The sequence below is a fragment of the Canis lupus genome, chromosome 25, assembly GCF_048164855.1.
Source record: "Canis lupus baileyi chromosome 25, mCanLup2.hap1, whole genome shotgun sequence".
NCBI lineage: Eukaryota > Metazoa > Chordata > Mammalia > Carnivora > Canidae > Canis > Canis lupus.
The window spans coordinates 28,159,926-28,187,114 of record NC_132862.1 but is presented as its reverse complement, the minus strand read 5'-3'; the positions used below and the strand labels follow the sequence as shown (position 1 = coordinate 28,187,114).

Below are 27,189 nucleotides of genomic sequence, written 5' to 3'. Positions count from 1 at the left end.
CTTATATCTATGCATGTATGTCTGTAAAGTCTGTATAATGCACTTCTCAAATTGAAACTTGAGCACTGCTCAACCTTACATAATTCTACATAGACCATTTTCATTTGCTTTTCTAGTATTGCTGAGGTACTTCAAAAGAAGGTATTCAACCCAGAACTTTTTTCTTTTGCTAAAGATGAATTTGAAAAATGATTTAAAAAAATATTGCCAGGAAACATGATTTTATGCAGAACTTGTTAATGGGAATATTCATGAAATTACTTTTTTCTTATTAGTAGGATTTTCACAATGAGGACTGAGTAGCAAACTTCTTCAATTCTAGATGGAAGTTTTAAAAATAGATTATATTCATCTTTTCTTATGAAAAGCCTCAGTAGTTATTATCAGTAATGGAAAATAGGCCATGCTTCAAAGTTAATTATTTAAAGAATAATCTTGTTTTCTTCTTTTCTTCTGATGAGTAAAAGCAATATATAGTGGAAGGCTGATTATTTTAAGATTTTGTTGGCATCTAATAAATATTTTTATTGAATAATGATACAGGGTTTAAATAAATTTTTCAGTAGTATTAAAAATAGAGAAACAATGAAATAAATCTAACTTACTGTGCAATATATTTTTATTTTTATGGCTATAAGGATCCATCACTCTTAAATTACAGCAACACAGTACACATTCTTTATTAATTAGCCAACTTGTGTGAAAATGAATATATGGTGGATTCCCTAAATAAAAACAGTATTCCAGTACCCTAAATTTGTATTACAGATTGCTAAATTTTACTTTTAAAATACCAGTCTTGGGATGCCTGGGTGGCTCAGTGGTTTAGTGCCTGTCTTCGGCTCAGAGTGTGATACTGGAGTCCTGGGATCGAGTCTCACATCAGGCTCCCTGCATAGAGCCTGCTTCTTCCTCTGCCTGTGTCTCTGCCTCTCTCTCTCTCTCTCTCAAATAAATAAATAAATAAATAAATAAATAAATAAATAAATAAAATAAAATCTTTTTAAAAATAAATTAAATAAAATACTAGTCTTTTTTCTCTTGACCCTGGGATATAGGATACAATTCATATTTTAATCTAGATGTAGCACTTTCCACAGCTACATTCAAACTTACAGTCTCTGGTTTAGTAAAGCTGTTTTGCATTTAACTTTAAATATTATTAAGTAAAGTGTATTTGGGCATTTAGTAGCTAAAGGCTTTACATCTCTTATAAATGAGAAAATTTGATTTTGGCATTATGTTTTTATCATGGATCTAAGCATTTTTAAAACTTTTCATTACTTTTTCAGATAAGAGTACAAATTATTTTCTTGGATCTAGGTGCTTTAATTTAGAATGACCAATTGACGCTTCTTAGGACATATTCAATAATCTTTATTCTGACTTTTGTCATTAAATTCATTTTTCATGTGATAATTCATTTCTACGAAAGTTTTGTTTAATCACTGCATACCCTTAACTGGTCACAGATTCATTTGCATGAGGACGTGAAAGTAATGTCTTGAAATGAAACACGTAAATCCAGGATTTTTTATTGTATGTTTGTAATGCTTACATTTTTAGCTTGATACCCACATTTCTAGATCCACTCAAAGTTATCTGCTGTTTAAATTTTGCCTCCTTCTAAAAATGTAACTGGCAATTTTTTTTACAGAGTGGGCATATATAGTTATAACTGACACATTTTCATAATTTTATGCATTTATATGTGTTTATATGAAGTTTAATTTTACAATCTAGAATGTAGTGGCAATACATTATTCCCATCCCCACTTTGAGAAAAAGTGTGCCACTTAGTAAAATGCAATGAGCCCAAGTAAATTTTTCCTGCTATGTTTTTGTTACTGTCTTAGCAGTCAATATAAAGTCGAAAGATAAGAGAGCGTGAAATATTGCCTGCAGAGGCTATGATGTTATCTCTGGTATAACTGACGGGGATGGCTTTTGAAATCTTGATAAACACAAGCAGAAATGAAGGTTTGTTTGACCAAAAGGTATTGGGAAGAAGCTGAAGAAAGGATGTTTAAATGCACGGAACAGTAATTTCTTATAGTATCATAAGACAAATGGTGTCAATGAGCCCATATAAACTTTCTATGTAATTTGACTATCCATAGTTTACAACATAGGCTTTCAGTTTTAAGAGGTTTTGAATGAGTTTCCTCTTTTCAATTAAACCCATCCTTTTCCCCCATTATCTTTTAGTTCTTAAGACAGAAGAACAAGATAAGTTTATATTGTGTATGTGTGTTTATATATTATGTATATGTATGCAGTATGTTACAGGTTTTGTTAATAAAGTTGTACTAAGATGTGTTGACATTTGAGTGTACACATACACAGTTGTGTGACTATGTGTATACCGTGAAAGATGGTTTTGACTTCTGCCTGGTTCGAATATTTGATTCAATATAGTTGCTATGATTGTATTTGTCAATTTTTCAGTAAAATAATGTGTGTCTTACAAATGGAAAATGTAAGGTGCTGTATAATTTGTTTGACCAACTTATTTTATTTGACAAGCTTAAGTTAACATCATTTTTATGTATCTTGCATATTGTATCACTGTTAAATTTTTTCTACTTTTGTAATCTGTGTTTGAATTAAACTTCTTAAAGTATAAGAATCATTAAAATCCCATTTTGTTATTGTTATCTAAATCTAAAATGTTAGTTATAGGCTAAATATATTTTTTAAATATTATCTTTAAACTTGCTACCTAACATTTTTTCCCATAGTTGTCACAAGATGAATGTAGAGGCACATTATACAAATACAGACCTGAAGAAGTGGATATTGATGTAAGTGTTAGTATGCTATATATTGTCAGTATTCTGTTATATTCTCTGCCAAAACATTAAGCATAACAAAAAGCTTCCTCTTCCTCCCTTGCTCTCCAAAATGACACCAAATAAAGTAGCCTTTTCTTCTTTTACAATTAGGTTAAATTAAATCATCAACTCCCCATCTGTAATTAGCAGTTGATCATACTGAGAATCACTTAAAGGAAAGTAAAAAGCACTGCTGATCAAAAAAAGTATGTAGGACTGGAGACAAAGTAAAATTGTCTTGTCTTCTAGAGAAAGTGTTAGCCTCTGACTACTTCCTTTTAAAACTTAATCTTTTTTTTCTTTTTTCATTGTATTTTAGATTGGCTGCCTTACCATGCATTCTTCTTTATACTGTCTCATTCTTCTCTCATTTCTCTTAGTTTTATTCTGTTGAGTTATACCTTCTCCTTTCAGTATATTCCATTTGGTTTTTTTGTCTAACGAATACTTTAATAGATAAATGGCAAAGAATGGCAAACAAAGTGAAATCTCCAGTTTCTTGCATACTTGTCATTATGCAGTCAAGTTGGGGCATATTTATAGCTTATCCAGCGTTTTTATTTTCAAACATCTGAAAAACTAGTTTACTATAGCATTGAAATTTTCATGGAGTACCCTCTGATATTTTCATAATTTAAAAATTGGGGTTTATTAAGAATTTCAAACCTTTAAACTATTGAAAATGATATTTTTCCTCCATTTAGCAAATTTTTTTTGTACTGTAGCAGTTAGAAGCAATCTTTTGTTTATATTATTTCTAAACATAAGAGCATAATTTTTAAAATATAAAAACAGAATCTAGTTGATATTTTCATTAAGTACTGTATATATCATTTAACCTATCTAGTAGGAGAAAAAGTATTAACCACATTGAAATGACTTAAACTTATATGAGACTGTTCCATTACTAAGAATATCTCGAATTATTTAGGTGAAATATTGTAGTTGAAATGCTTTTTCACTTTATATGCATGTTTGTTAAGCATTGTATCTTTAAAAGCTATTTTTTATTTTACTGACTAAAATAAATATTGACCTAATTAGCTATTCTTTGGCTATTTTAAATGTGTTTTCCTGTTACACTTACCTTCAGTTATAGGACTATCGACCTCCAATTAGATGAAAAATAAAAAGTTGCTAACAACAGATTTTCTCTTAAAACCTAGGCCAAGTTAAGCCGGTTATGTGAACAAGATAAAGTGGTACATGCTCTGGAAGAGAAACTTCAGCAACTCCACAAGGAGAAAGTAGGACAATTATGTTTATTATCTACAATTGATGTTACTTTTTATGCTTATTATCAAGACACTGATAAAACTAAAGTAAAAAGAATTAATTCAATGATGCAGAACATTAAGTGTAATTATTTTTATTATAATAGTACACGCTTGAGCAAGCTTTGCTATCAGCCAGCCAAGAGATAGAAATGAATGCAGATAACCCAGCAGCCATTCAGACCGTGGTGTTACAGAGGGACGATTTACAAAATGGACTGCTTAGTACATGTAGAGAACTCTCTCGAGCCACTGCCGTAAGTAGCAGATTTTTTTCAAGTAAGAGTCCCTGAAATATTACGTGGTTCTTTCCTTCTATCTGTTGCTATGTAATGTGACTGTCTTTAGGATTATTCTACACTATAGCAAGAAATTAATTTGTTATTAATAATAAAACTTAAGGGGTGATTTTTTTTCTGGTGTAAAATAAATATAATTATTTCTCTTATAAGCATTCTTTTTGTGAAGTACTTGTTTTACAAGGGAGATAAATACTCCACTTATGGATTATTCAAAGGAAAACTTTTTTTTTTAACTTTATTTATTTGAGAGAGAGAGACAGAAAGCATGAGCAGGGGCAGAGAGAGAGGGAGAAGCAGGCCTTCTGCTGAGTAGGGAGCCTGATGGAGGGCTTGATCCCAGGACCCTGGGATCATGACCTGAGCCGAAAGCAGACACTTAACCAACTGAGCCAACCAGGCGCCCCCAAATAAACACTTCTTAAATGTGTTAACATTTATTACATTAAGAGAGTAAGTATTTCGAGACACTTGGCTAGCTCAGTTGGTAAAGCATGCAACTCTTGATATCAGGGTTGTGGGTGTGAGCCACATATTGGATGTAGAGATAACTTGAAAATAAAATATTTTTTTTTACAAAAAAGAAAAATATTTCATGGATTTTCAGGAGATAGAATAATTTTGGGAAAGTGGTAATTGAATTCATTTAATCAACCATTTCAATAAAAGACACCTGTGAAATGCTTTTAAGAAGCCATTGATATTATCATTTCATAGCTACTGTGTGATCTCAGTTTAGGTAAGTTTGAATAAGAAACATAATTAGAATCTTTTAACTTATACTCCTGATGCTTTATATCACTTGGGATTACCAAATCTAAAAGTCTTCATCAGAGTTTATAAATTGACTATTTAAACAGTCTGCCTTAGGTCTTGTGACCCGTTATCTCTAAATCTAGTAAGAGCTCCTACCCAAGCAGCCCTTTGAAAGAAAAATCCTAGCAAAAGCCACCTGTTACAAAGAGAAAACTGCTAATATACCCTTGTCTATAACTTCAGGGAGGCAGCAGCTACCTTTTAAGAAGGTCCACAGACAATTACAGCATAACTAAGAGAGGTCTTCCAAGCTAGCAGAATCTCCACATGGCTTCTTTCAGTTCTAAACACTGAATCAATTTCCTAAATGTGAGCAGTTTTTAAAAGGAATATATATATCATGATTGCAAATAAATCAGCACATGGTTTTGTGCTTCTTAATACCCTATATTTAAAATACCTATTCTTATTTTTAAATACTGTTATTTCCATCATTTCATTGATTCTCTTAATTATACTGTGGTATTCATAGATTTTTTTAAAGAATTTAATATCCTTTTAGTTGTGATCTCCTTGAAATCAGAACTCTGTCTTGTTCATCTTTGTACTTTTAGCTCCAGCTCAATGTACCCCAGTGGGATGTGCATTAAAAATTTGATGATTGAGGGGCACTAGGGTAACTCAGTCTTTTAAGTATCTGACTCTTGATCTCAGTTCAGGTCTTGATCTCAGGGTCGTGAGTTTAAGAGCCGTGTTGGGCTCCATGCTCAGTGTGGTGCCTGCTTTTTAAAAAAAATTTGATGACTGAACCAAATGACTTACCCAGTGTTAAAAGCTAATGAATGCTATGCCTAGAATTCAAACCCAGGTCTTGCAAGCTTAATCCTGAAGATTTTAATCTACATAGGTTTTCATAATAGAGTCACAAAGGAAATAAAAGCACCTGCAATGTCTACAAAGAAGTAGTCACTTAGTTAACCAATGGGATGTAGGATTTGGATACAAAGGGGCAGTAAAGAGTGACAAAATGCCTTGAACCACAACACAGAGATGAGAATGTGGGAGACGTGTTTGGAGAAATAAGAAATAAAAGTAACTGTCTGGAATAGAGGATTAGGAATATGACATTAGAAAGGGGAAATGGGGCTAAACTGTCAATGCCAAGCTAATGAAAAACTCAGTATCCCTATGGCAGCCTGCGTCAAATCAAAATGTAGTTGGGGCACCCTGGGTGGCTCATGGCTCAGCAGTTTAGCGCCCGCCTTCAGCCCAGGGTGTGATCCTGGAGACCAGGGATCGAGTCCCATGTCCGGCTCCTTGCACATGGAGCCTGCTTCTCCCTCTGCCTGTGTCTCTGCCCCTCACGAATAAATAAATAAAATCTTTATTTAAAAAAAATGTAGCGGAATCCTTGGGTGGCGCAGCAGTTTGGCACCTGCCTTTGGCCCAGGGCGCGATTCTGGAGTCCTGGGATCGAGTCCCACGTCAAGCTCCCGGCATGGAGCCTGCTTCTCCCTCTGCCTGCGTCTCTGCCTCTCTCTCTTTCTCTATGTCTGTCATGAATAAATAAATAAATCTTTAAAAAAATAAAAATAAAAATAAAAAAAATGTAGTTGGGAGCCATTTTATGATTTGGTATCTGTTTTAGAAGATTCTGAGGATATACAATGTTCAATTGAACTGTTATTTTTTCTCTTACCAAATGAGTTTAGTAACTTAAATTTGATCAGTAGGTTTAAAAATGTTTCAGTAGGGGGTGCCTGAGTGGCTCTGTCAGTTAAGTGTCTGACTTTGGCTCAGGTCATGATCCCAGGGTCCTGGGATCTAGCCCTACATCAGGCTCCCTAAGTGAGGAGCCTGCTTCTCCCTCTCCCTCTGCTGCTCCCCCTGCTTGTGCATGCATGTTCACTCTCTGTATGTCAAATAAATAAATAAAATCTTTTTTAAAAAATGTTTTAGTAGGAATTAATTGTTTAAATGTCCCATTTTCTGGCTGTTACCCATACGATCACTTTCCAGTTTTCTTTTTCTTTGGCTTCAATGTTATTCAGTGGTCATTATAATCCTCAATTCATTCTTCTGAGACATGTCTTACTACATAGAATATAACTTTTGCCATTGTAAACTTGTTCATATTTGTAGCTCAAGGCTACAAATGATGCTTAACAGCATATGGCTGACACTCAGTGGATGTTGATTAGATTTAAAATTGAATTACCTTTTTTCTGGCAGAATCCCAGAGGATTCCTCTGGATTCTTTCACAGTTGATTGAGGTCATTGGTTCAAATCCAAGTCATGAAGTATAAAAGATACAAGAGGTTTAACATTAATGGTTCTATTGATCAAAGCTTTGATTCTGAGAATATCTTCTCCTCACCTGGTTGTTCATTTAGGTACATAAAACTGGGATTAACACAAAGCAGACATGTAAAACAGTCTCCCCATTTTGTTTTCTTTATTTTGGTATTCTGTCTTCCCTCTATTAGCCCCATCCAACAAACTTACATACTTTAAGCACATAATGCCTCTGTGATCTCACTTTGCTTCTACTTCTTCTTACCTAAGCCTGATTAGTGAGAAAGGTTGTAATAATAATCAGTTATGCTTAAAATTTTTCAGTGTGTCACTGTCTTAGTTTGGGGTCTTTTCTGAAAGCAAAGCCCAAGATGAGGAACTGGGTTAAGATGGCTTATTTAGGAGACGATTCCAGGAATCATAATTAATAAGGAACAGAATCAACACCAAATCCAAGGACTTTTTAATTCCAAAGCTTTTCTACTTTCTACTCCATTTCACTATTTATGTAGTCACATAACCTGTATTTTCTGGAACTTTGGAATCAAATTTAAATTATCTTACTCAAAAATCCAAAACTGGAATTTCAGACATTACAGAGCAGATGTAAAGGCCTCCCATTCATCTTGAATCATGTACTAGTGCTTTGCATTTATCCACTGTAACATAATACCAATATATGAAGTAATAAGAGTAATCAGGGGGATCCCTGGGTGGCGCAGCGGTTTGGCGCCTGCCTTTGGCCCAGGGCACGATCCTGGAGACCCAGGATCGAATCCCACATCAGGCTCCTGGTGCATGGAGCCTGCTTCTCCTTCTGCCTGTGTCTCTGCCTCTCTCTCTCTCTCTCTCTCTCTCTCTGTGTGTGACTATCATAAATAAAATTTAAAAAATAAAAAAGGAAAAAAAAATAAGAGTAATCAGGAATATTTCTTGGAGCAGTTATTGGGTGCTAGATTCTAAGTACTTTACGTGCATAATAATCCTCATAACGCCTTGGCATGGGTACTATTATTGCAGTGGTTAAAAATGGAAAACTGAGAGAGATTACCCAGGATTACAGTGAATAAGCAGGATGTATATAGACCCCCATTAAACTGGTTTGTGTTCTTAGTTGGATTCTGGCTAAGAGAACCGTAAGTAAACAGATTTTAGACTCCAGGGGATATACTAGAGTTTAGGATTATAAACTTACAGGGACACAGAAGCAGAACTTAACTGCCTTGGGGAGAAGCTTGCACATTAAATATCTTCATATATTCATTCATTCTCAGTGTAATAAAGAGTTTCTGAGAAACATGGCTATAGTAAAGTGTTATTTTTTATAGTAGTTCATCAAAATCCATGAATTGGCATGGAATCTGTTTTGAAAGATTTTTTTTTTGAAAGATTTTTATTTTTTAAAGGTTTATTTCTTTATTAGAGTGAGCACATGCATGAGTGGAGGGAGAGATAGAGGGAGAGAATCTTCAACCAGACTCCCCACTGAGTGCGGAGCCTGCACAAGGCTAGATCTAATGACCCATGAAATCATGACCTGAGCTAAAACCAAAAGTCAGACGCTCAACCAACTGGGCCACCCAGGTGCCCCAAGATAATTTTTTTTTAAGATTTTTATTTATTTGAGAGACAGCATAGGCAGCAGGGGAGAAGCAGAGGGAGAGGGAGAAGCAAACACCCGCTGAGGAGGAAGCCTGACACAGAGCTCTATCCCAGGATCCTGAGACCTGAGCTAAAGGTAGACTCCTAACCATCTAAACCCAGGCACCCTCAAGATAACTTTTTTTTATTTTTTTTTAATTTTTATTTATTTATGATAGTCACACAGAGAGAGAGAGAGGCAGAGACATAGGCAGAGGGAGAAGCAGGCTCAATGCACCGGGAGCCCGATGTGGGATTCGATCCCGGGTCTCCAGGATCGCGCCCTGGGCCAAAGGCAGGCGCCAAACCGCTGCACCACCCAGGGATCCCCAAAACACCTGGTTATTTTATAATTACAATACAACATCCCCACCCCCCAAAAAAGAGATAATCAGATGGGATATGCCTCCTGATGTGCTGCAGTAGAAAGCACCCAACGGTAGTTGTGAGGTATTTTTACCAAAAAGTCAAATCTGAATCTCAACAAGCTTCAGTATGTAACTGCGAATTTGTAGGAAATAAAGGGAAACAGAAGAGCATGTAAGGAATACCACAGGAATTCAACTAGCAAAATGTAGAATAGGAGAAATTCTGAAGAGCAAGTGACCCAATCTCATTCCCATATGAGTAGCAAGGGAATAGAGAAGAGGATCAGGGAAATTGTTGTAATTTTCTTTTAAAAAATCTTAAGGAGAGGGCACCTGGATGGCTCAGTCAGTTAAGTGTCTGACTTCGGCTCAGATCATGATCTGAGGTTCTGGGATTAAGCCCCACCCACATTGGGCTCCCAGCTCACTGGGGAATCTACTTGTTTCTTTCCCTCTATCTCTCTCACTGCTTGTGCGTTCACACACTCTCTCAAATAAACAAATAGAATCCTTAAAAAGAATTATTTTTAAGAGGTATATGTTAAGGATTTTTAAAGCAAGAATTTCCATGTTATTTTTTCATTTTGTTTTCCTTAGAAATACATTCTAAGGGGCGCCTGAGTGGCTCCATTGGTTAAGCCTCTACCATGATCCTGGGATCCTGGGATCAAGCCTCATGTTTGGCTTCCTGCTCAAGAAGGGGTCTGCTTACTTCTCCCTCCCTGTCTCTCTCTCTCTCTCTCTCTCTGCCCTTCTGCCCCTCTCCCCTTCACCCCCTGCTGGTACTCTCTCTCTCCCAAGTAAATAAATAAAATCTTTAAAAAATAAAATAAAATAAAAGGGGTGCCTAGGTGGCTTAGTCTGTTAAGCATCTTGCCTTCAGCTCAGGTCATGATCTCAGGGTCCTGGGGTCAAACCCCACCTCAGGCTCTCTGCTCAGTGGGGAGTCTGCTTCTCTCTCCCTCTGTTTCTCCCCCTGGCTTATATTCTCTCTCAGCCTCTCTCTCTCAAATAAATAAATAAAAATTTTGAAATTTAATAAATAAATAAGAAATACATACTGAAGTACTTATGAAATGATATGATGCTTTGTGTTTGCCTTAAAATAATCCCGCAAAGATAGAGTATGAGTACTGTAGATGAAAACAGACTGGCCACATATCTGCACTGTTGAATTCGGAGTGGGTCTTGGCTTTTGTGTATATTTGGAAATTTCCATTGTGTATGCCTGAGAAAGATTAAAAGAAAATCCACAAAAATGCTAACAAAAGCGTATTACAATAATAGGTATATTTTCTTTTTCTTTCCCTGTATTCTAGTTTTTCTACATTTATAATTGTGCAGATTTATTTAAACTTGCATAATAAACAATAACCACTTTGAAATGGAAAATAGTTTTATTTCAAAGATATTAGAAACTACAGATACAAGTTAAAGATTATAAATAAAGATTACACATTTATAAGTATGTAGCACATTGTGTTGCTGTCCCCATGGGTGGATTTGGTTGTAAATTGCCATTGATATTGGATGAGAAAAGGAGGAGTACCTGGCTGGCTCAGTCATTAGAACATCCAGCTCTTGACCTCGGGATAATAAATCCGAGCCCCACCGTTGGGTGTATAAAAATTACTTAAAAATAAAATCTTTTTTAAAAAAGGGAGGGGGGAAGGAAAGGAAAGGTCTTATTACATTAAAAACTTGGGAGATGGGGAAAAAAAACTTGGAGATGAATCATTAGTCCTAATACTTTCTTAATAAAGATCATAATCTGTGTTCATTCTGGCTCCATTGTTAGGTATTAAAATCCTCATTTTACTTGTTCCACATCCTAAAGTTAGACTAAGTCAAATTTTTGAAGTTTTCTGCCATCCCTATAACAATCTTAAACATGCACATACTTTTTTTTTTTTTTACCTTTGTTAAAGTATAACATATTCTCAGAAAAGTGCACAATTTAAGTGCACAGATGTGATTGACAGCCATATCAAGACATTGAATTTTTACTAGCATGCCAGAAACTCCCCTTCCGGTGACTGTTTCCCTAGAACACTACTACCTAATTTTTCAACTATATGTTAGCTTTTTGCTTATTTTTGAACTTTATAAAAGGTTAATCATGTAGCATATACTCTGGCTTCTTTCAACATTGTGAGAGTCATCCATGTGGTTGTAGATTGCAAGATTTCATTTATTCTCCTAACTGTATATAACATGAAACTCTCCACATTTTTTATCAAAAACACTATTTCCTGACTTAATACCTGTGACTTTACAATAATTGTATGTTTAAAAGTCATTACCCCTTTTACTGCCTTATTGTACCTGTATATTATCTTCTTGACAAAAAAAACAGTAAGGCTGTATTTAAAGATTTTCAACATGGTGCTTGTGTGATCCATGAATTCTTTAATGAAATGCTCAGCCAGGGAGAGGAGGTTGGAGGGATGGGGTAACTGGGTGATGGGCACTGATGAGGTGAGGAGAGCACGTGATGGGATAAGCACTGGATGTTATACTATATGTTGGCAAATTGAATTTAAATAAGAAATTAAAAAAAAAAAAAAGAAATGCTCAGCCAGGTATTGGGAGAAACTGATGTTATGCCAGTGCTGTCCCTTTTCTTGGTGTCCTCTGTTGATTTGTGTTCTGCCCACCCATAATCATGTTTGAGGAGCCCAGAAGTAAAGGCAGAAACAGGTAAGCTCAGTAGGATTATGGGACTCAGGCCAAATGTTACCGTGCAGTGGCAGGACTTTGCAGGCTAGAAAACTTGAAAGTATATTGTGGGGCAGCCCCAGTGCCGCAGCGGTTTAGTGCCACCTGAAGCCCAGGGTGTGATCCTGGAGACCCGGGATCGAGTCCCACATCGGGCTCCTTGCATGGAGCCTGCTTCTCCCTCTGCCTGCCTTTCTCTCTCTCTCTCTCTCTCTCTCTCTCTCTCTCTGTCTCTCATGAATAAATAAATAAAATCTTAAAAAAAAAAAAAGAAAGAAAGTATATTGTGTTTCTTTGCCTTTAAAATAATTTCTAGCCCTCAGTCTCTGACTCTGGAAAGTATGTTTCTATACTTTTAGGATAAGAAAGACAAGGATTCTTACCTTCCTAAAATGTTCTTACATTTGGATGCCTCTATAGCCTTTAGACCCACCCTAAACCTGGCTTTTCTACACAAGAGGCTAGGTGTTAGACTGGCAATGCCATCCTACTTAATTGCTGGGCTGCCATTTGGTCTGGAGATAATAAATAAATAAATAACCAACCAACCAACCAACCAACCAACCAACCAACCAACCTTATTTATTCAGGTAAAAATAGTTTCCTGAAGCCAAGTAAGAAGACTAATATTTACACAACATTGATGAGATAAAAATCTTTAGTCCTTTTTCACTTCTACCTTTTAAAAATTTTATTCATTGTGAAATCAGTTAAGTAGACCCCCTCAATTACCTATATAATATAGAGATGATAAAAAATCTCCAGTGGTGGGGGATCCCTGGGTGGCTCAGCGGTTTTGCACTTGCCTTTGGCCCAGGGTGTGATCCTGGAGTCCCGGGATTGAGTCCCACGTCGGCTTCCTGCATGGAGCCTGCTTCTCCCTTTGCCTGTGTCTGTCTCTGCCTCTCTCTCTCTCTTTTCTCTCTCTCTTTCTCATGAATAAATAAATAAATAAATCTTAAAAAAAAAAAAAAAAAGGACAGCCCGGGTGGCTCAGCGGTTTAGTGCTGACTTCAGCCCAGGGTGTGATCTTGGAGACCAGGGATCGAGTCCCAAATCGGGCTCCCTGCATGGAGCCTGCTTTGCCCTCTGCCTGTGTCTCTGCCTCTCTCTCTCTCTCTCTCTCTCTGTGTCTCTCATGAATAAATAAATAAAATCTTTAAAAATAAAAAAAAATAAAAGGACAACCCTTAGGACCAAACTGTTAAGATTATTATGTAACATTGTATCAACTACTCTTCAATTTAAAAAAATGTTTAGATTATTTTAAGTAATATTAATTACTTAAAGTAATTTTCCTCCATTCTCAGTTCCCTCTTTCCTTATCCCAAGACTATTGCTGTTAAACTGACATTTCCCAGGGCAGGCTTCATTCATCACAGTTCAGGGCATGAAATCGTTGGTCATGGAAGGTTCTTAGACAAGAGTTACTAATTCATTTTACAACAGTGTTCAGTATTTGTTGTTTATGCTACCTGTTTAGTACCACACTAGATACTAGTGATAAAACTAATCAGAGTCCGTGCCTTACTTTATCAATTTGTTGACTTCATAGAACTCTGAAATGTATGAAGAGTAATTACAACCCATATAAGAGTACCTACACTACCGTAGATAGTATCCTGAAACAGTGAGATGGTATTTTTGACCATATATAGAATCATTCCATATTCAATAGATGGCAGGTGGTTAAAGACCAATGTGAAAATTTCCTCTGTGATTTTAGGGTGAGGGGGTGATTTTTTTCCAAAGGAGAAAAATAGCATCTATATTGAGTCTTTATGAGCAGGGTTTCACCGACTTGTTTAGCTGAATTAGGTTTATTACATTACTGTAAATTCCAAGTAGAGATATGTCAGGCTTCTGGTGTTTCTGAAAATCCAACATGCTAAAACACAACCTATTTAGTGTTTTTTTATTTATGGAGAAATTTTAATCATGACAGATAAGAAAATGCTTTATACAGTAAAGAAAATGAAAAATAAATTACAAAAGTTTTTATTTTGCCCAATATAAAATACACAATTTTCTAAAACCTAAAAAGTTTGTCATTACAGTAATAACAATGTAAAGGCACATTTTCCCCATTAAAGTAATTAACACTCTTTGATTTTAGGAACTGGAACGAGCATGGAGAGAATATGATAAGTTAGAATATGATGTAACTGTTACCAGGAACCAGATGCAAGAACAGCTAGACCGCCTTGGTGAAGTTCAGGTACAGAAATGAATGTTTTTTTTTTGCATTGTCTCAACTGGCTTTGACTGATACTGTACAACCCACCTTGTTGATTTGTGCATACCCTTAATAGTTTTTACATTACTAGCCACTTAAGACCTGGGTTAAATACTTCCAATGATAGGAATCCTACTATCCCACAAAGTAGCCCATCTCTCATTGTTTAAAAGTGTTCTTTATTCTATTGGGCACATGGTATGATACCTTTCATGTTTTGGGCTCCTAGCTAACTATACTGAAGTTAGTATTGAAGTGTTGAATTAAATGGATAATTCAAATAAAGGATAATTTATCTTTTTATAAAATTTATCCTGATCCAGAGCACCTGGCTACCGTAGTCAGTACAGTGTGCAGCTCTTGGTCTTGGGGTTGTGAATTCAAGCCCCATATTGGGTATAAAGATTACTTAAAAATAAAAAAATAAAAATGTATTCTAATCCATTCTATATAAATGCCTCTTATATCAAACTATTTTAGCCTATTGACTTTTGCTATGTTATCGAATAAGGGAAGAGATACAGCAGTCCTTAGTTGTATCTTCCCCTATTGGGTAAAGAATCCAGTTTTATAAACAGTCAGATCTGGAATCAAGTTCCAAGTGTTAATTTTCTTGTTTGTAAAATAGAAACAATAATAAGTGTTGCTCTGACAAAGGGAGATAATAAAAGTCACTTCATGCTTGTGACCTTCCTTATATAACTTTGGTCATCTGCATTGGAAACCCTGTGGACTCAACAGACAAGTCAATACAAAGAATAAAAGTTAATAAGGTTGACCTGAAGAAAACCAACTCTCTTCTATTGGTGTTGTCCAGTATAGTAGCCACTAGCCACCTGCCATTGTTGGACACTTGCAATGTTACCAGTGTCACTGAGAAACTGAATTTTTTATTGTATTTCATTTTAGTTATCTAAATTTAAGTAACTACATGTGGTTGTAACATTTATTTTGAACAGTGGAGTTAATACTAACTATAGTAGGAAAAAAAAACTTAAATATCTAAGAAAGAACACAGTGTTCAACAGACTTTTCCTGTAAAAGATCAGATCCTAGACTGTTTTAGGTGTTGTAGATATATGTAACCTTGGGCAGTTTTAGTGTTTTTATAACCCCTGAAACATGTGAAAATTCATTTTTAGCTTTCAAGCCAAACTTTACCTGATTTAACTTAACAAAAAATGTTCATCGTGAAAACATTATGTATTATAGGATAAAGACTTGAATAAATAGAGACATGGATATGGTATACCATTCATGGATGGCCCGATTTAATATTCTCTCAATGAAAATTCTTTGAAAAAAATTCTTTGAAAAAATTAACAAAATGGTTCTAATATCTTAAAGGTATAATGGACACTTGACAGGATGAGCACTGGGTGTTATTCTATATGTTGGCAAATTGAACACCAATAAAAAATAAATTTATGAAAAGAAAAAAAAGGTATAATGGAGGCCACAGTAGTTACTATTTTGAAAAATTAAAGAACTAGAAGGCACATACTAAGAGATATGACATTGCACATATGGGTAGCCTGGGTGGCTCAGCGGCTTAGTGCCGCCTTCAGCCCAGGCGGTGATCCTGGGGACCCAGAATTGAGTCCCACATTGGGCTTCCTGCATGGATCTCCCTCTGCCTGTGTCTCTGCCTCTCTCTCTCTCTCTCTCTCTCTCTCTCTCTCTCTCCCTCCTCTCTGTGTTTCTCATGAATAAATAAATAAAATCTTAAAAAAAAAAAAAAGCATTGCACATAGACCAGTTACATAATAGCTCTGCACTCCAGTTTTCACAACTGAAGTAAAATAAAAATAATAGTGCCTACCTCTATTATTTATATATTGACTGTATATATTGATTATTATAATGACTAAATATGTTGATTTTTTGAAGCACTTAGAATAGTATCAGGCATATAAAACATACTGTATAAGTATTTATTAAATAAATAAGTAAATGGGGCACCTGGCTAGCTCAGCCGGTAAAGCAGGTGACTCTTGGTCTTGAGATTGTGAATTCAGGCCCCACATTCAGCATAGAGCTTACTTTAAAAATAATAATAAACAAACAATGAAGGCAACATAAATTTAAAAGATAGCATGGGGGGGGTGCCTGGGTGGCTCAGTTGGTTAAGCGTCTGCCTTTGGCTCAGGTCAATGTCTCAGGGTCCTGGGATCGAGCCCTAAGTCAGGTTCCCTGTTCAGTGGGTAGTCTGCTTCTCCGTGTCCCTCTGACTTTCCCCCCCACACACACTGTGTGTTTTCATTCTCTCAAATAAATAAAATCTTAAAAAAAAAAAAGAAAAAAGAAAAAGAAGAAGATGATGACGACTTCATACTGGGGAAGAAGTATTGTAGACCACTAAAATTCAACAAGAGTTTCTATTTAGAGCTATAAGAAATTTTTTTCTGATTTGGAGAAGTGATACATTAGAAGAATGGACAGAGAATGTGACTAGTTAATCTATAGAAAGTAAATTCAGATCACTAATAAATGTTTGAATATTGTTCAAAGTCTCCAGTAATCAGAGAAATGCAAAGTAATACAAAAATAAGATTTTCATTGTACACCTTTCAGATAGGTAAAACTATGTATTTTTTTAATTGTTAAAAAAGATACTATATATTCTATATGGAACATGTACACATATCTGATTTCTATAATTGAAATTCACTCCCTAGAAGTCTATCAGTATTCACATCTATGGGTTGTCATTGTTTTTGGGTCTTGTGTGAATACTACTTTCTTTTACGTTGATACTTCCAACGCTGTGGCTTGGAAAACTGGATAACTAAGGTTCTGTAGTGCCTTTTTGAAGCAGCATAGTACATAGTCTTTATGTTTATAAACTTCGAAAGAATACTTTCACCCTTTGGAGGGCTTTTTAGCTGTATTGACTATTTTTAATATCTAAAACTGATACTCAGTGGAAAAAAAATTTTTGGTTACTGTGACAATTTTGTACTTCATTGCCCTTTAAAAAATAATAAATTTACATTCTAAAAAATGGTATTTCTTGTTATCCAAAGTATCAATAAGAGTCATAGAGTTCTATTAGAATCTTACTGAAAACCAATATGATCTTATTTTCCAGAACTTAAGAAATTAGTATACCTCCCATTTTTTTTCTACTCCCTTAAAGTTTTTTTTTTTTTAGTTTTGTGAGTGTTTATTTTGTTCTGTTTTCTTTTTGGTTTTGTGTTCCAATTTTTTAGTCCCTTGTGGTGAGCACTAATGCAGGGCAAAATTTATTGAAGAGATGTGAAATAGTGCCCTTAAGTCTGAAAATTGAATTTTTTTCTTTCTCTGCTTTATCGAAGGCCAGAGAAGTTGCAAAAACGGGAGAGTCACATAGATCATATTAAATATTCTCAAAACTTAATCCACTGCAATTCTCATTTTTTAAAATATATAATTAGTGGAATTTACAGCTTTATTTTTTTTTCTGTATGTGGGCTCTTTTTACTGATAGACTGAATCAGCAGGAATTCAGCGTGCACAGATTCAGAAAGAGCTTTGGAGAATTCAAGATGTCATGGAAGGACTGAGTAAACACAAACAGCAAAGAGGCACTACAGAAACAGGTAAATTAGGAGCACCTGGGTGGCTCAGTTGGGCTCTCTACTTAGCAGGGAGCCTGCTTCTCCCTCTCCCTCTGCCTGCCGCACCACCTAGTTGTTCTGTCAAATAAATAAAATCTTTAAAAAAAAGTAGAGAAGTAAGAAACAGGTAAATTAGCTTTTCTGTGGTAATTGACCGTAATACTACATCTAACTGGAATGACACAGGGCGCCTGGCTGGCTCAGGCAGAAGAGGATGCAACTCTTGATCTCGGGGTCATGAGTTTGAGCCCCACATTGGGCATAGAGATTACTTTGCAATAAATAAATAGACTTTTTGATTAATTAGTTAATTGAATGACCTATAAATTGGCTTTCTTTTGTTATATTAGTGGAATTTTGACATCAGAACAGGCACTTTTGTGACATTGAATCAGTACCTAACTCTATAAAGTAAGAAGCACAAGTTCTGCCAGCCTCACCCACAACAAAAATAAATTGCTGTTTTTTTGTGTATAATTATACACATATATATTATTTTGCTTTTATGAATTTTTCCCCACAAAAAGTGGAATCAATGTACACTTATTTTTCAACAATTTGGTTTTTTTCTCCTTAACAGTACAATGCAATAATAACTGTGTAAGAATCCATTGTATAGGTGAACTATAATGTATCTCTGTCTGTGTTGTTGGACATGGAGGTTGTTTCCAGGTTTGGGGTTTGTTTGTTTTTTTCCTGTCATAAGCCATGCTATATATAATTGTATATATTACTCCGTGTGTGTGTGTGTATGTGTGTGTGTTATTGTGTATATAACTAAACACACATGCTAGTATCTGTGGATTACAAGAAGTAGGAAATGAGTACACATCTTCCATTTTGATAGGCACAGCTAAATTACCCTCCTAAAAAATTATACTGAATTACATTTACAAAAAAAAAGAAAAAAATTACATTTACATTATTACTGCTTCAGAAAACCCATTTCCCTTTACTCTTATTTAAACTAGATATCTTAATTTGTATTTTTAAATGTAATTGGTTTCAAATTCTGCAAATATTAATAAACAAGGGATTAGAAAATGAAGGCCTCATTTAAAATAAATGAAATAGGGATGCCTGTCTGGCACAGTCAGTAGAGCGTGCAACTCTTAATCTTGAGGTTGTAAATTCAAGCCCCACTTTGCGTGTAAAGATTACTTGAAAATAAACTCTTTAAAAATAAGTGAAATGAAATTGTTCCTTTTTTATGTAGATTTAAAGAATATGTTTAGTATAAATAGTTATGTTTTTTTATTTTTTTTAATAGGTATGGCAGGGTCAAAGCCTTTCTCAACTGTTAAGTACAAAAATGAGGTAAGTTTGGATTGTTTATATCTAAATTTTTTAAATGTGTAAAACATGAATTAGAATTTAAGTGTCTTCTTTTCATAACAAATATACTTAAGATTGTTTTTTTTTAAGATTGTTTTTTAATCTTGAAATTTCACTGATTGAGTAATTTGATACTTCTAACAGATGTGATTTTTCTTCCCTTAATGCAAAAAAAAATTAAATCACTACTTTTCATCTATGTTAGAACTTTAACATTGTCATACTTTTTCTGATATAAGTAATTTGAATATTTATCATTGTTTCTTATTCTTGGTAAAATTTGTAGGATGATTGATAGATAAGTTAGCCATGTGTCATGCATACCATTAAAGAAATTACAACTACAAAGAGATACTGTCAACCTAATTGAAAGCATCTGTGGTCTTGAATTTTGTATTAAAACCAGTCAAAAAGAAAAATTGCAAAAAAAAAATAAGCAGTAAGATATTTAAATGATTTTCTTCATTTTCAAAGTGAAATATGGTAGTTTCATACATGTGTTTTGATGTTGAGCTTTAACTGAAAGCTAACCTAAAAATTAGATAAAACCGTATCAAGACCGAATTACTGGCTATCATAAACATTTTTTATTTTACTTTTCAATATGAGACTTTTGGCTTGGCAGTGTCCCTTTAATTATATTAAAATGAATTTAAGTTAACTTACCATTGCAAAGAATTTCGATATACTTAACTCAGTATGCTTATCTAAATAAGGTGACTATTCTACAATCTTTAGGAAGAGGAAGTAGCCCCACCTCGTCCTCCACTTCCTCGGTCCTATGACTTTACAGAGCAGCCTCCCATTATCCCCCCTCTGCCCAGTGATAGCAGCTCCTTGCTCTGTTATAGCAGGGGCCCAGTCCATCTGCCTGAAGAAAAGAAGATTCATCAAGTTCAAGGATACCCAAGAAATGGATCTCACTGTGTAAGTGGCTTCAGTAGCCACAGAATAATCAATCCTGTACCTGCTCCCTCATTTTTGAAAGTTTACTTTTTATTTATCATAACCCCACTTTTTAGCCAATGTTTTTCTGTTTGTTTGTTTATATATAATGTTACTATTTGTGTTTTTTCTTGTTTCGGTTTTACCATTCTCATTTTTTAATATTTTTTACAGTTTTAATACTTCATAATTTCATATTTTTGATAAATGTTTTTGTAAAGTGATTACTTTGCATTGGCCTGAGAAGTCATATGTTTATATATACCATTTCAGGATATTAGAGACAAAATATCCTTGGATCAGACAGAAGGGAGAACGAAAAATATTGCTACTAGGGATAATAAAAGGGTTGGGATATGGGCAGTTCCCTCTAGGAACTATTAGAGAATATGAACATGGCCAAGGATCGACGTTACCCATGGAAGCTGGAAATAAGAGGTTTGGGATTAAAACAAATAAGTGTAAAATGTGATAAACTAAAAGATAATTAAGGGGATAAGGAATAGAACTAATTGAATTAAAATAATTATTTTCAGGCCTCAGTTTTACTGTAATAAAAAATGTTCTGATGACTTTGTCCCTAAGAGGAATATTCTTAATTTGAAAACCAAAACTTTTACAGATTAAAAGTATTTCAGATATTTTTTTCCTACTTTAGTTGTAACATATATATCAGTTGTACCTATATGCAAGATAGCTGACTGAGGCTTTTAATTTTCAGGTTTTGATCTGAGTCTTTAGAGGCAAACATTTTAAAAGAAACTTGTAGCAATTTTTTTTTTAAATGCACATCTTCCTTTCAAGGGTCCAGATTATAGACTCTACAAGAGTGAACCAGAGTTAACAACAGTGGCAGAAGTTGATGAATCTAATGGAGAAGAAAAATCAGAACCTGTTTCAGAAATAGAAACTTCCGTTAAAGGTCAGCATTTGGGATGTTATATCTCCTATGTTTTTCAGACATATTAGCAATAAACTCAATTTACATTTTGGCCCAGTACATATACAGATCTAAATTCCTGTTCTGAAATCTTTGGAATCCAATGAGCTTCTAAACTTAGAAGTTTCAAGTATTAGGAAAATAACATAACATAAAGCACACATTATATGTCATCTTGACTAGGCATGAGGGCACCTCCCCTTTTGTTTTTTTGTTTGTTTTTCTTGTTTTTTTTTTTGTTTTTTTTGTTTTTTGTTTTAATTTATTTATGATAGTCACAGAGAGAGAGAGAGAGGCAGAGACACAGGCAGAGGGAGAAGCAGGCTCCATGCACCAGGAGCCCGATGTGGGATTCGATCCCGGGTCTCCAGGATCGCGCCCTGGGCCAAAGGCAGGCGCCAAACCACTGCGCTACCCAGGGATCCCGCACCTCCCCTTTTGAAATTAATTAGTATTTCTGGAATATTCATCCTAAGTGGGATAAAGACTAAAAAGCTTCGTATCAGTCCACGGTAAGTTTTACTGAGAAATAAGTGTGTGCCAAACTTTGGAAAGTTTTCCATTTCCTGAAATTTTGGGGTAGGGAGGTTTAGGCTTTCTTCAGTTTCAGAATTGTACACGAAAGATTAAGAGTTGAGAGGCTCCCCAGCTGGCTCATTCGGAGAGCAAATGACTCTTGATCTTGAGGTCATGAGTTGGAGTCCCACGATGGGTGTAGAGTTTGCTCAACCAAATAAGTAAATTAACAGATCCCATGAAATAATACTCTTACTGGGTGTACTCTGACTTTTTTTATTTTATTTTTTAACAGAAACTCCTTAATTTATTTCTTTTTTCTTAAGTTTATTTATTTATTTATTTTGTGGTCTCTACACCCAACGTGGGGGGGATGAGTTCAACCCCAAGATCAAGACTTACAGACTTAGGATGCATGGGTGGCTCAGTGTTGAGCATCTGCCTTGGCTCAGGGCGTGATCCCAGATACTGGGATCCAGTCCCAACATCGGGCTCTCTGCAGGGAGCCTGCTTCTCCCTCTGCCTGTATCTCTGATTATCTCTCTCTGTGTCTGTCATGAATAAATAAATAAATCCTTAAAAAAATTAAAAAAGACTTGTTGACTCTTCCGAATGAGCCAGGCAGGCACCTCTGATACTTTTTTAAATACTGATCATTCTTCAGAGTTGTAAAGAAAAAGAACAGGTGGCGCCCTATTCAAGATAGGAAAGATAGGGGCAGCCCACGTGGCTCAGCGGTTTAGCACCTGCCTTCGGCCCAGGGCGTGATCCTGGAGTCCTGGGATCGAGTCCCACTTTGGGCTCCTTGCATGGAGCCTGCTTCTCCTTCTGCCTGTGTCTCTGCCTCTCTCTGTGTGTCTCTCATGAATAAATAAATAAAATCTTAAAAAAAAAAAGATTGGAAAGCTAGAAAAGACCAGATATAGTACAGTGCTTCAACCTTGTTTGGATTTTGATTTTTAAAAAATCTCTAGGAGCATCTGATTGGCTCAATTAGTGGAGCATGTGGCTCTTGATCTGTGGGTCATGAGTTCAAGCCCTACATTGGGTGAAGAGATTTTTTTTTTTTAATGAGTACAATTTTTTCTAAAGATATTCTTGGGACAGTTAGGGAAATGTAAATATGTTCTAGAGATCAACAGTAAGTAATATTGTGATTATATAGGAGAATGTGTAAATGGTTCACCAAAAAGAGGGTATGTGTGTATTCACATACAGTTGATTTGAACAACATAGTTTTGAAATATGAGGGTCCACTTAAATGCAGATTTTTTTTCAATAAATACTGTATAGCACTAAAATGTATTTTCCATATGGTTTTCTTAATAAGATTTTCTTTTGTCTAGCTTACTTCGGCATAAGAATACAGTATATAACATACAAAATAATGTGTTAGTAGTTACCGGTCAACAGTAGGGTATTAGTAGTTAATTTTTTGACGGATCAAAAGTTATATGCAAGGACCCCTGGCTAGTTCAGTTGAAGAGCTTGTGGACTCTTGATCTTGGGGTCATGAATTCAAGCCCCATGTTGGGTGTATAGTCTACCTAACAAAAAAAAAAACTTACATGCAGATTTCCAACTACATGAAGAGGTCAATGTCAATAACTCCTATGTTGTTTAAAGGTCAACTGTACTTACAAGAGATAAAGTGAATATGGCAAAATGTAATTTTTTAGAAAAGTAATTATTGATCATTACCCACCAGACTGATTTTTTTAGAATCTGCTAAAGGATCACGAAGTTTGAGGGACGCCTGGGTGGCTCATTAATTTAGCGCCTGCCTTCAGCCCAGGGTGTGATCCTGGAGTCCTGGATCAAGTCCCGCGTCGGGCTTCCTGCATGGAGCCTACCTATGTCTCTGCCTCTCTCTCTTTCTCTCTCTCTCTCTCTCTCTCCCCCTCTCTGGGTCTCTCATGAATAAATAAATAAAATCTTTAAAATATACATATATATATATATAAAGTTTGAAAACACTAAGTGTAACACTTAGCTTTTCCCATAATTACAGTATTTTTTGTCTTCCATTTTCAGGTTTTGAGGGTATTCTTGTTTTTTCCTTAAAAAAAAAATTTGCCATGTTGAAAACATGCCAATATTTATACACCTTTCTTACTCTCATGAAAATCATTACTTCTCCTTACTGAAAGTCTTTATTAGTTTTACCTTTTCATACACAGATATGTTAAACAGTCTCATAGTCTTAGCCATATCATATTATTATAAATAACACAGGAAACATTAGATTGCAAACAAATGTTTTGGCAGTAGAACTGACTATACCCTGGCCATTTCTCTTATAGAAAGTGATTCTAATTGCTGGTTGATATCATTCTAAATTTATTGAGAAGCTTCACCAAGTTGAGGAAAAGTAAAGAAAAGAATGCTCACTTTATGTGCAGGGCGTGCCTTAGTTTGCTTGGGCTGCCATAGCAAAATTTCATAGACTGAGTGGCTTAAACAACAGAAGTTTGGGACGCCCGGGTGGCTAAGCAGTTGAGTGTCTGCCTTCTGCTCAGAGCGTGATCTCGGTCGAGGTCCAGGGATCAAGTCCCTCATCGAGCTCCCCACAAGGAGCCTGTTTTTCTCTCTGCCTATGTCTCTGCCTCTCTTTGTGTGTCTCTCTTGAATAAATAAATTTAATTTAAAAAAAAATTTATATTTACGTTCTAGAGGCTAGAAGTCCAAGATAAAAGTCTAGCAGGGTTCAGTTTCAGATGAGGATTCTCTTCCTGGCTGGCAGATGTCTGCCTCTTGCTATACCCTCACATGGCCTTTTTCTGAGTACAAGCAAAGAGAAAGCATATGTAAGCTCTCTGATGTCTCTTTTTATAAGGTTACTAATCCTGTCAGATCAGGGTCCCACCTTTATGACCTCATTTAAGGTTAATTACCTCCTTATAAACTCTGTGTCCAAATAGAGTCACGCCAGGGGTTAGGACCTCAACATGAATTTTAGAAAGACAGAAACAGGAGGCTGCCATGCTGAGGAACATGGCTAGGGAAGTCTGGCCCAGTGCTTTCAGCCATAATCCGGGGAGCAGCAGATGGTTCCAGACATTGGACTATGAAGAGGGCCAGATGGAGGCCATGTTGGATCGATACTTTGAGGCTGACCCTCCCTAGCAGGTGACTGCCTCCCCTGACCCAACTGCTTGCCTTAGCCCCATTTTGCTAATTCTTCTAATCCCAGACTCTGTCTTAGTACCCTTCCTACCTCATAGCCCCAGTACCAAATTAAAAGGTATGTTTAAAATTCTGGGGGGGAGAAAAAGAATTTTAGAAAGACATAATTCAGTTTATAACAAGAGGGATCCAGTAAGTTAAAGTGGAACACTAAAATGCCTCATGACAGGACAAAGCTCAGAACCTGAACAAATTAGAAGTCTGATAGGACACCCCCTCAAGTAAACCTTGAACCTGTGAGGGCCATACTCTCAGTAAAAACCAATTAGATTTCATCAAAATGTAAAACTTCTGCCTTATTAGAATGGGAGAAAATATCAGTGTATATGTATCTGACAAAGACTTTGTATTCAGAATGTATAAACAACTCTTGCAAATCAATATAAAGACAAACAACCCAATAAAAGTAGGCAAAAGACTTTAAAACTTAACAAATAAGGTATAGGAGCATATGAAAAAGTTTACAGGGATCCCTGGGTGGCGCAGCGGTTTGGCGCCTGCCTTTGGCCCAGGGCGTGATCCTGGAGACCCGGGATCGAATCCCACGTCCGGCTCCTGGTGCATGGAGCCTGCTTCTCCCTCTGCCTGTGTCTCTGCCTCTCTCTCTGTGTCATGAATAAATAAATGTAATCTTTAAAAAAAAAAAAAAAAAGTTTACAACTGATCAATCATAAATGCAGTTTTGATGCAAATAAAATCACACTTCACACCTTCCGGAATAGCTAAAATTAAGACTTACTACCACGTGTTTGTTAGGACATGGGACAGTTGGAACTCACATACATTTTTGGTGGTGGTAAAGGATAGAACAACAGTTTGACAGTTTCTTACAAAATTAAAATTAAATATGCAATTATCATATCTAGGAATTCTATATATTTGCCTAAGAAAAATGGAAACATCAAAAAAACTTACACAAGGATTTTCACAGCAGTTTTAATTCATAATATCAAAAATTGGGGGCAACTCCTGTCTGTAAACAAGAGTGTGGATAAATCATGATATCTTCATATAGTGGGATAGTCCTCAGCAATTAAAAAACACTACTGATAGATGTACATGTGTTACTCTTAGCAACATCTATAAATATAAAAAAATTACGTTAAGTGAAACAAGTCAAACATAAAGGAGACATGGTAGTGTATGATTCCCTCGTATTAAGTTTGAGAATAGGCAAACTAACCTTATTGGTGATAGACAACAAAGAAGTGGTTGCCTTTGGCAGTAGGGTAGGATTGACTGGAAGAGAGTCTTGTTCAGTGATGAAGATGGTCTTTATCTTGATTGAAATAATTACAAAGGTGTATGCAGGTGCAGCTAGGGAGAAGAATACATTTATTAAACCTCACCATTTGTGCATTTAAGATCTATGCATTTTAGTTACACATTCTGTCTCAGTAAAACTAGGAAGGAACAGTAAAGACAACAACCAGAGACTTTACCGCTTCCTGTAGTTTGAAAGAATTCCACAACATTTCAGAGAGAAGGAAAGTGGGCAGATATGGAAAGTCTAAAGCAGAGAACTAAAATATTTGATAGCAATAGCATATGAAACAGGAGGAAATTTGTTGGTATTCATATGTGTTAAAGTCCTTGTATTGTTTCAGAGGATGGTAATGATCATGATTAACTTTATACTTCAAAAGTTAATTGTGCATGCTTAAGGGTAAGATAAAGTTAAGAAATAGACTGTAAACAAACTGAACAAGAATCCAAAAGAAAAAACAGGAAGTAGGGGAAATGTAAAGCAAAAAATAGGATGACAGAACTAAGCCTAAGTATATGAGTAATTATAACAAAATAATTAGACTAAATGCTTCACTTGAAAGAAGAGTATTGTCAAATTGGATTTAAATTTAAAGTATAGCTGTATCATGTTTATAAAAACATCTAAAACTTAAGGCAACAAGAAAACTTGAACCTAATGTTGTGTGAAAATATCAAGTTGTAGAAAGCTGCATAACATATAGCTCCACGTATGTGTATGTTAAAAATATGCAATACTGAAGTAGATTTTTTTTTAGGAATTCAAATATTAGAGAACTATAAAGAAAAATGGGAAAATAAATGCATAATCCAACAGTTAATTACCTCTTAGGAGAGACAGGAAAGAAGAAGGGATTAGGGAATGTTGAAAAAAGGCTATTAAAGGTAATGATGATATTTCTTAAGCTGTGTAATGACTAAATGGGTAGATAATTCTTTATGCTTGCACATATTTTATACTTCTTCCTTTGTATCTGCTC

At 35.4% G+C, this 27,189-nt stretch overlaps 1 protein-coding gene across 25 annotated transcripts in view; it reads left to right on the top strand.

Moving 5' to 3' along the window:
• PLEKHA5 (pleckstrin homology domain containing A5) overlaps window positions 1–27,189 on the top strand; it is a 242,065-nt gene that overhangs the window by 191,745 nt on the left and 23,131 nt on the right. For 7 of the 25 annotated variants that reach the window (XM_072798790.1, XM_072798795.1, XM_072798789.1 and 4 more), the window contains 9 exons: window positions 2,209–2,244; window positions 2,742–2,804; window positions 4,001–4,081; window positions 4,216–4,365; window positions 14,303–14,404; window positions 17,892–18,003; window positions 19,292–19,338; window positions 20,095–20,283; window positions 21,106–21,223. In XM_072798790.1, coding sequence (XP_072654891.1) covers window positions 2,209–2,244; window positions 2,742–2,804; window positions 4,001–4,081; window positions 4,216–4,365; window positions 14,303–14,404; window positions 17,892–18,003; window positions 19,292–19,338; window positions 20,095–20,283; window positions 21,106–21,223 — 898 coding nt within the window. The remainder of the gene's footprint in view (window positions 1–2,208; window positions 2,245–2,741; window positions 2,805–4,000; window positions 4,082–4,215; window positions 4,366–14,302; window positions 14,405–17,891; window positions 18,004–19,291; window positions 19,339–20,094; window positions 20,284–21,105; window positions 21,224–27,189) is intronic. The other 18 variants (XM_072798805.1, XM_072798794.1, XM_072798793.1 and 15 more) reach the window with 4 other exon arrangements.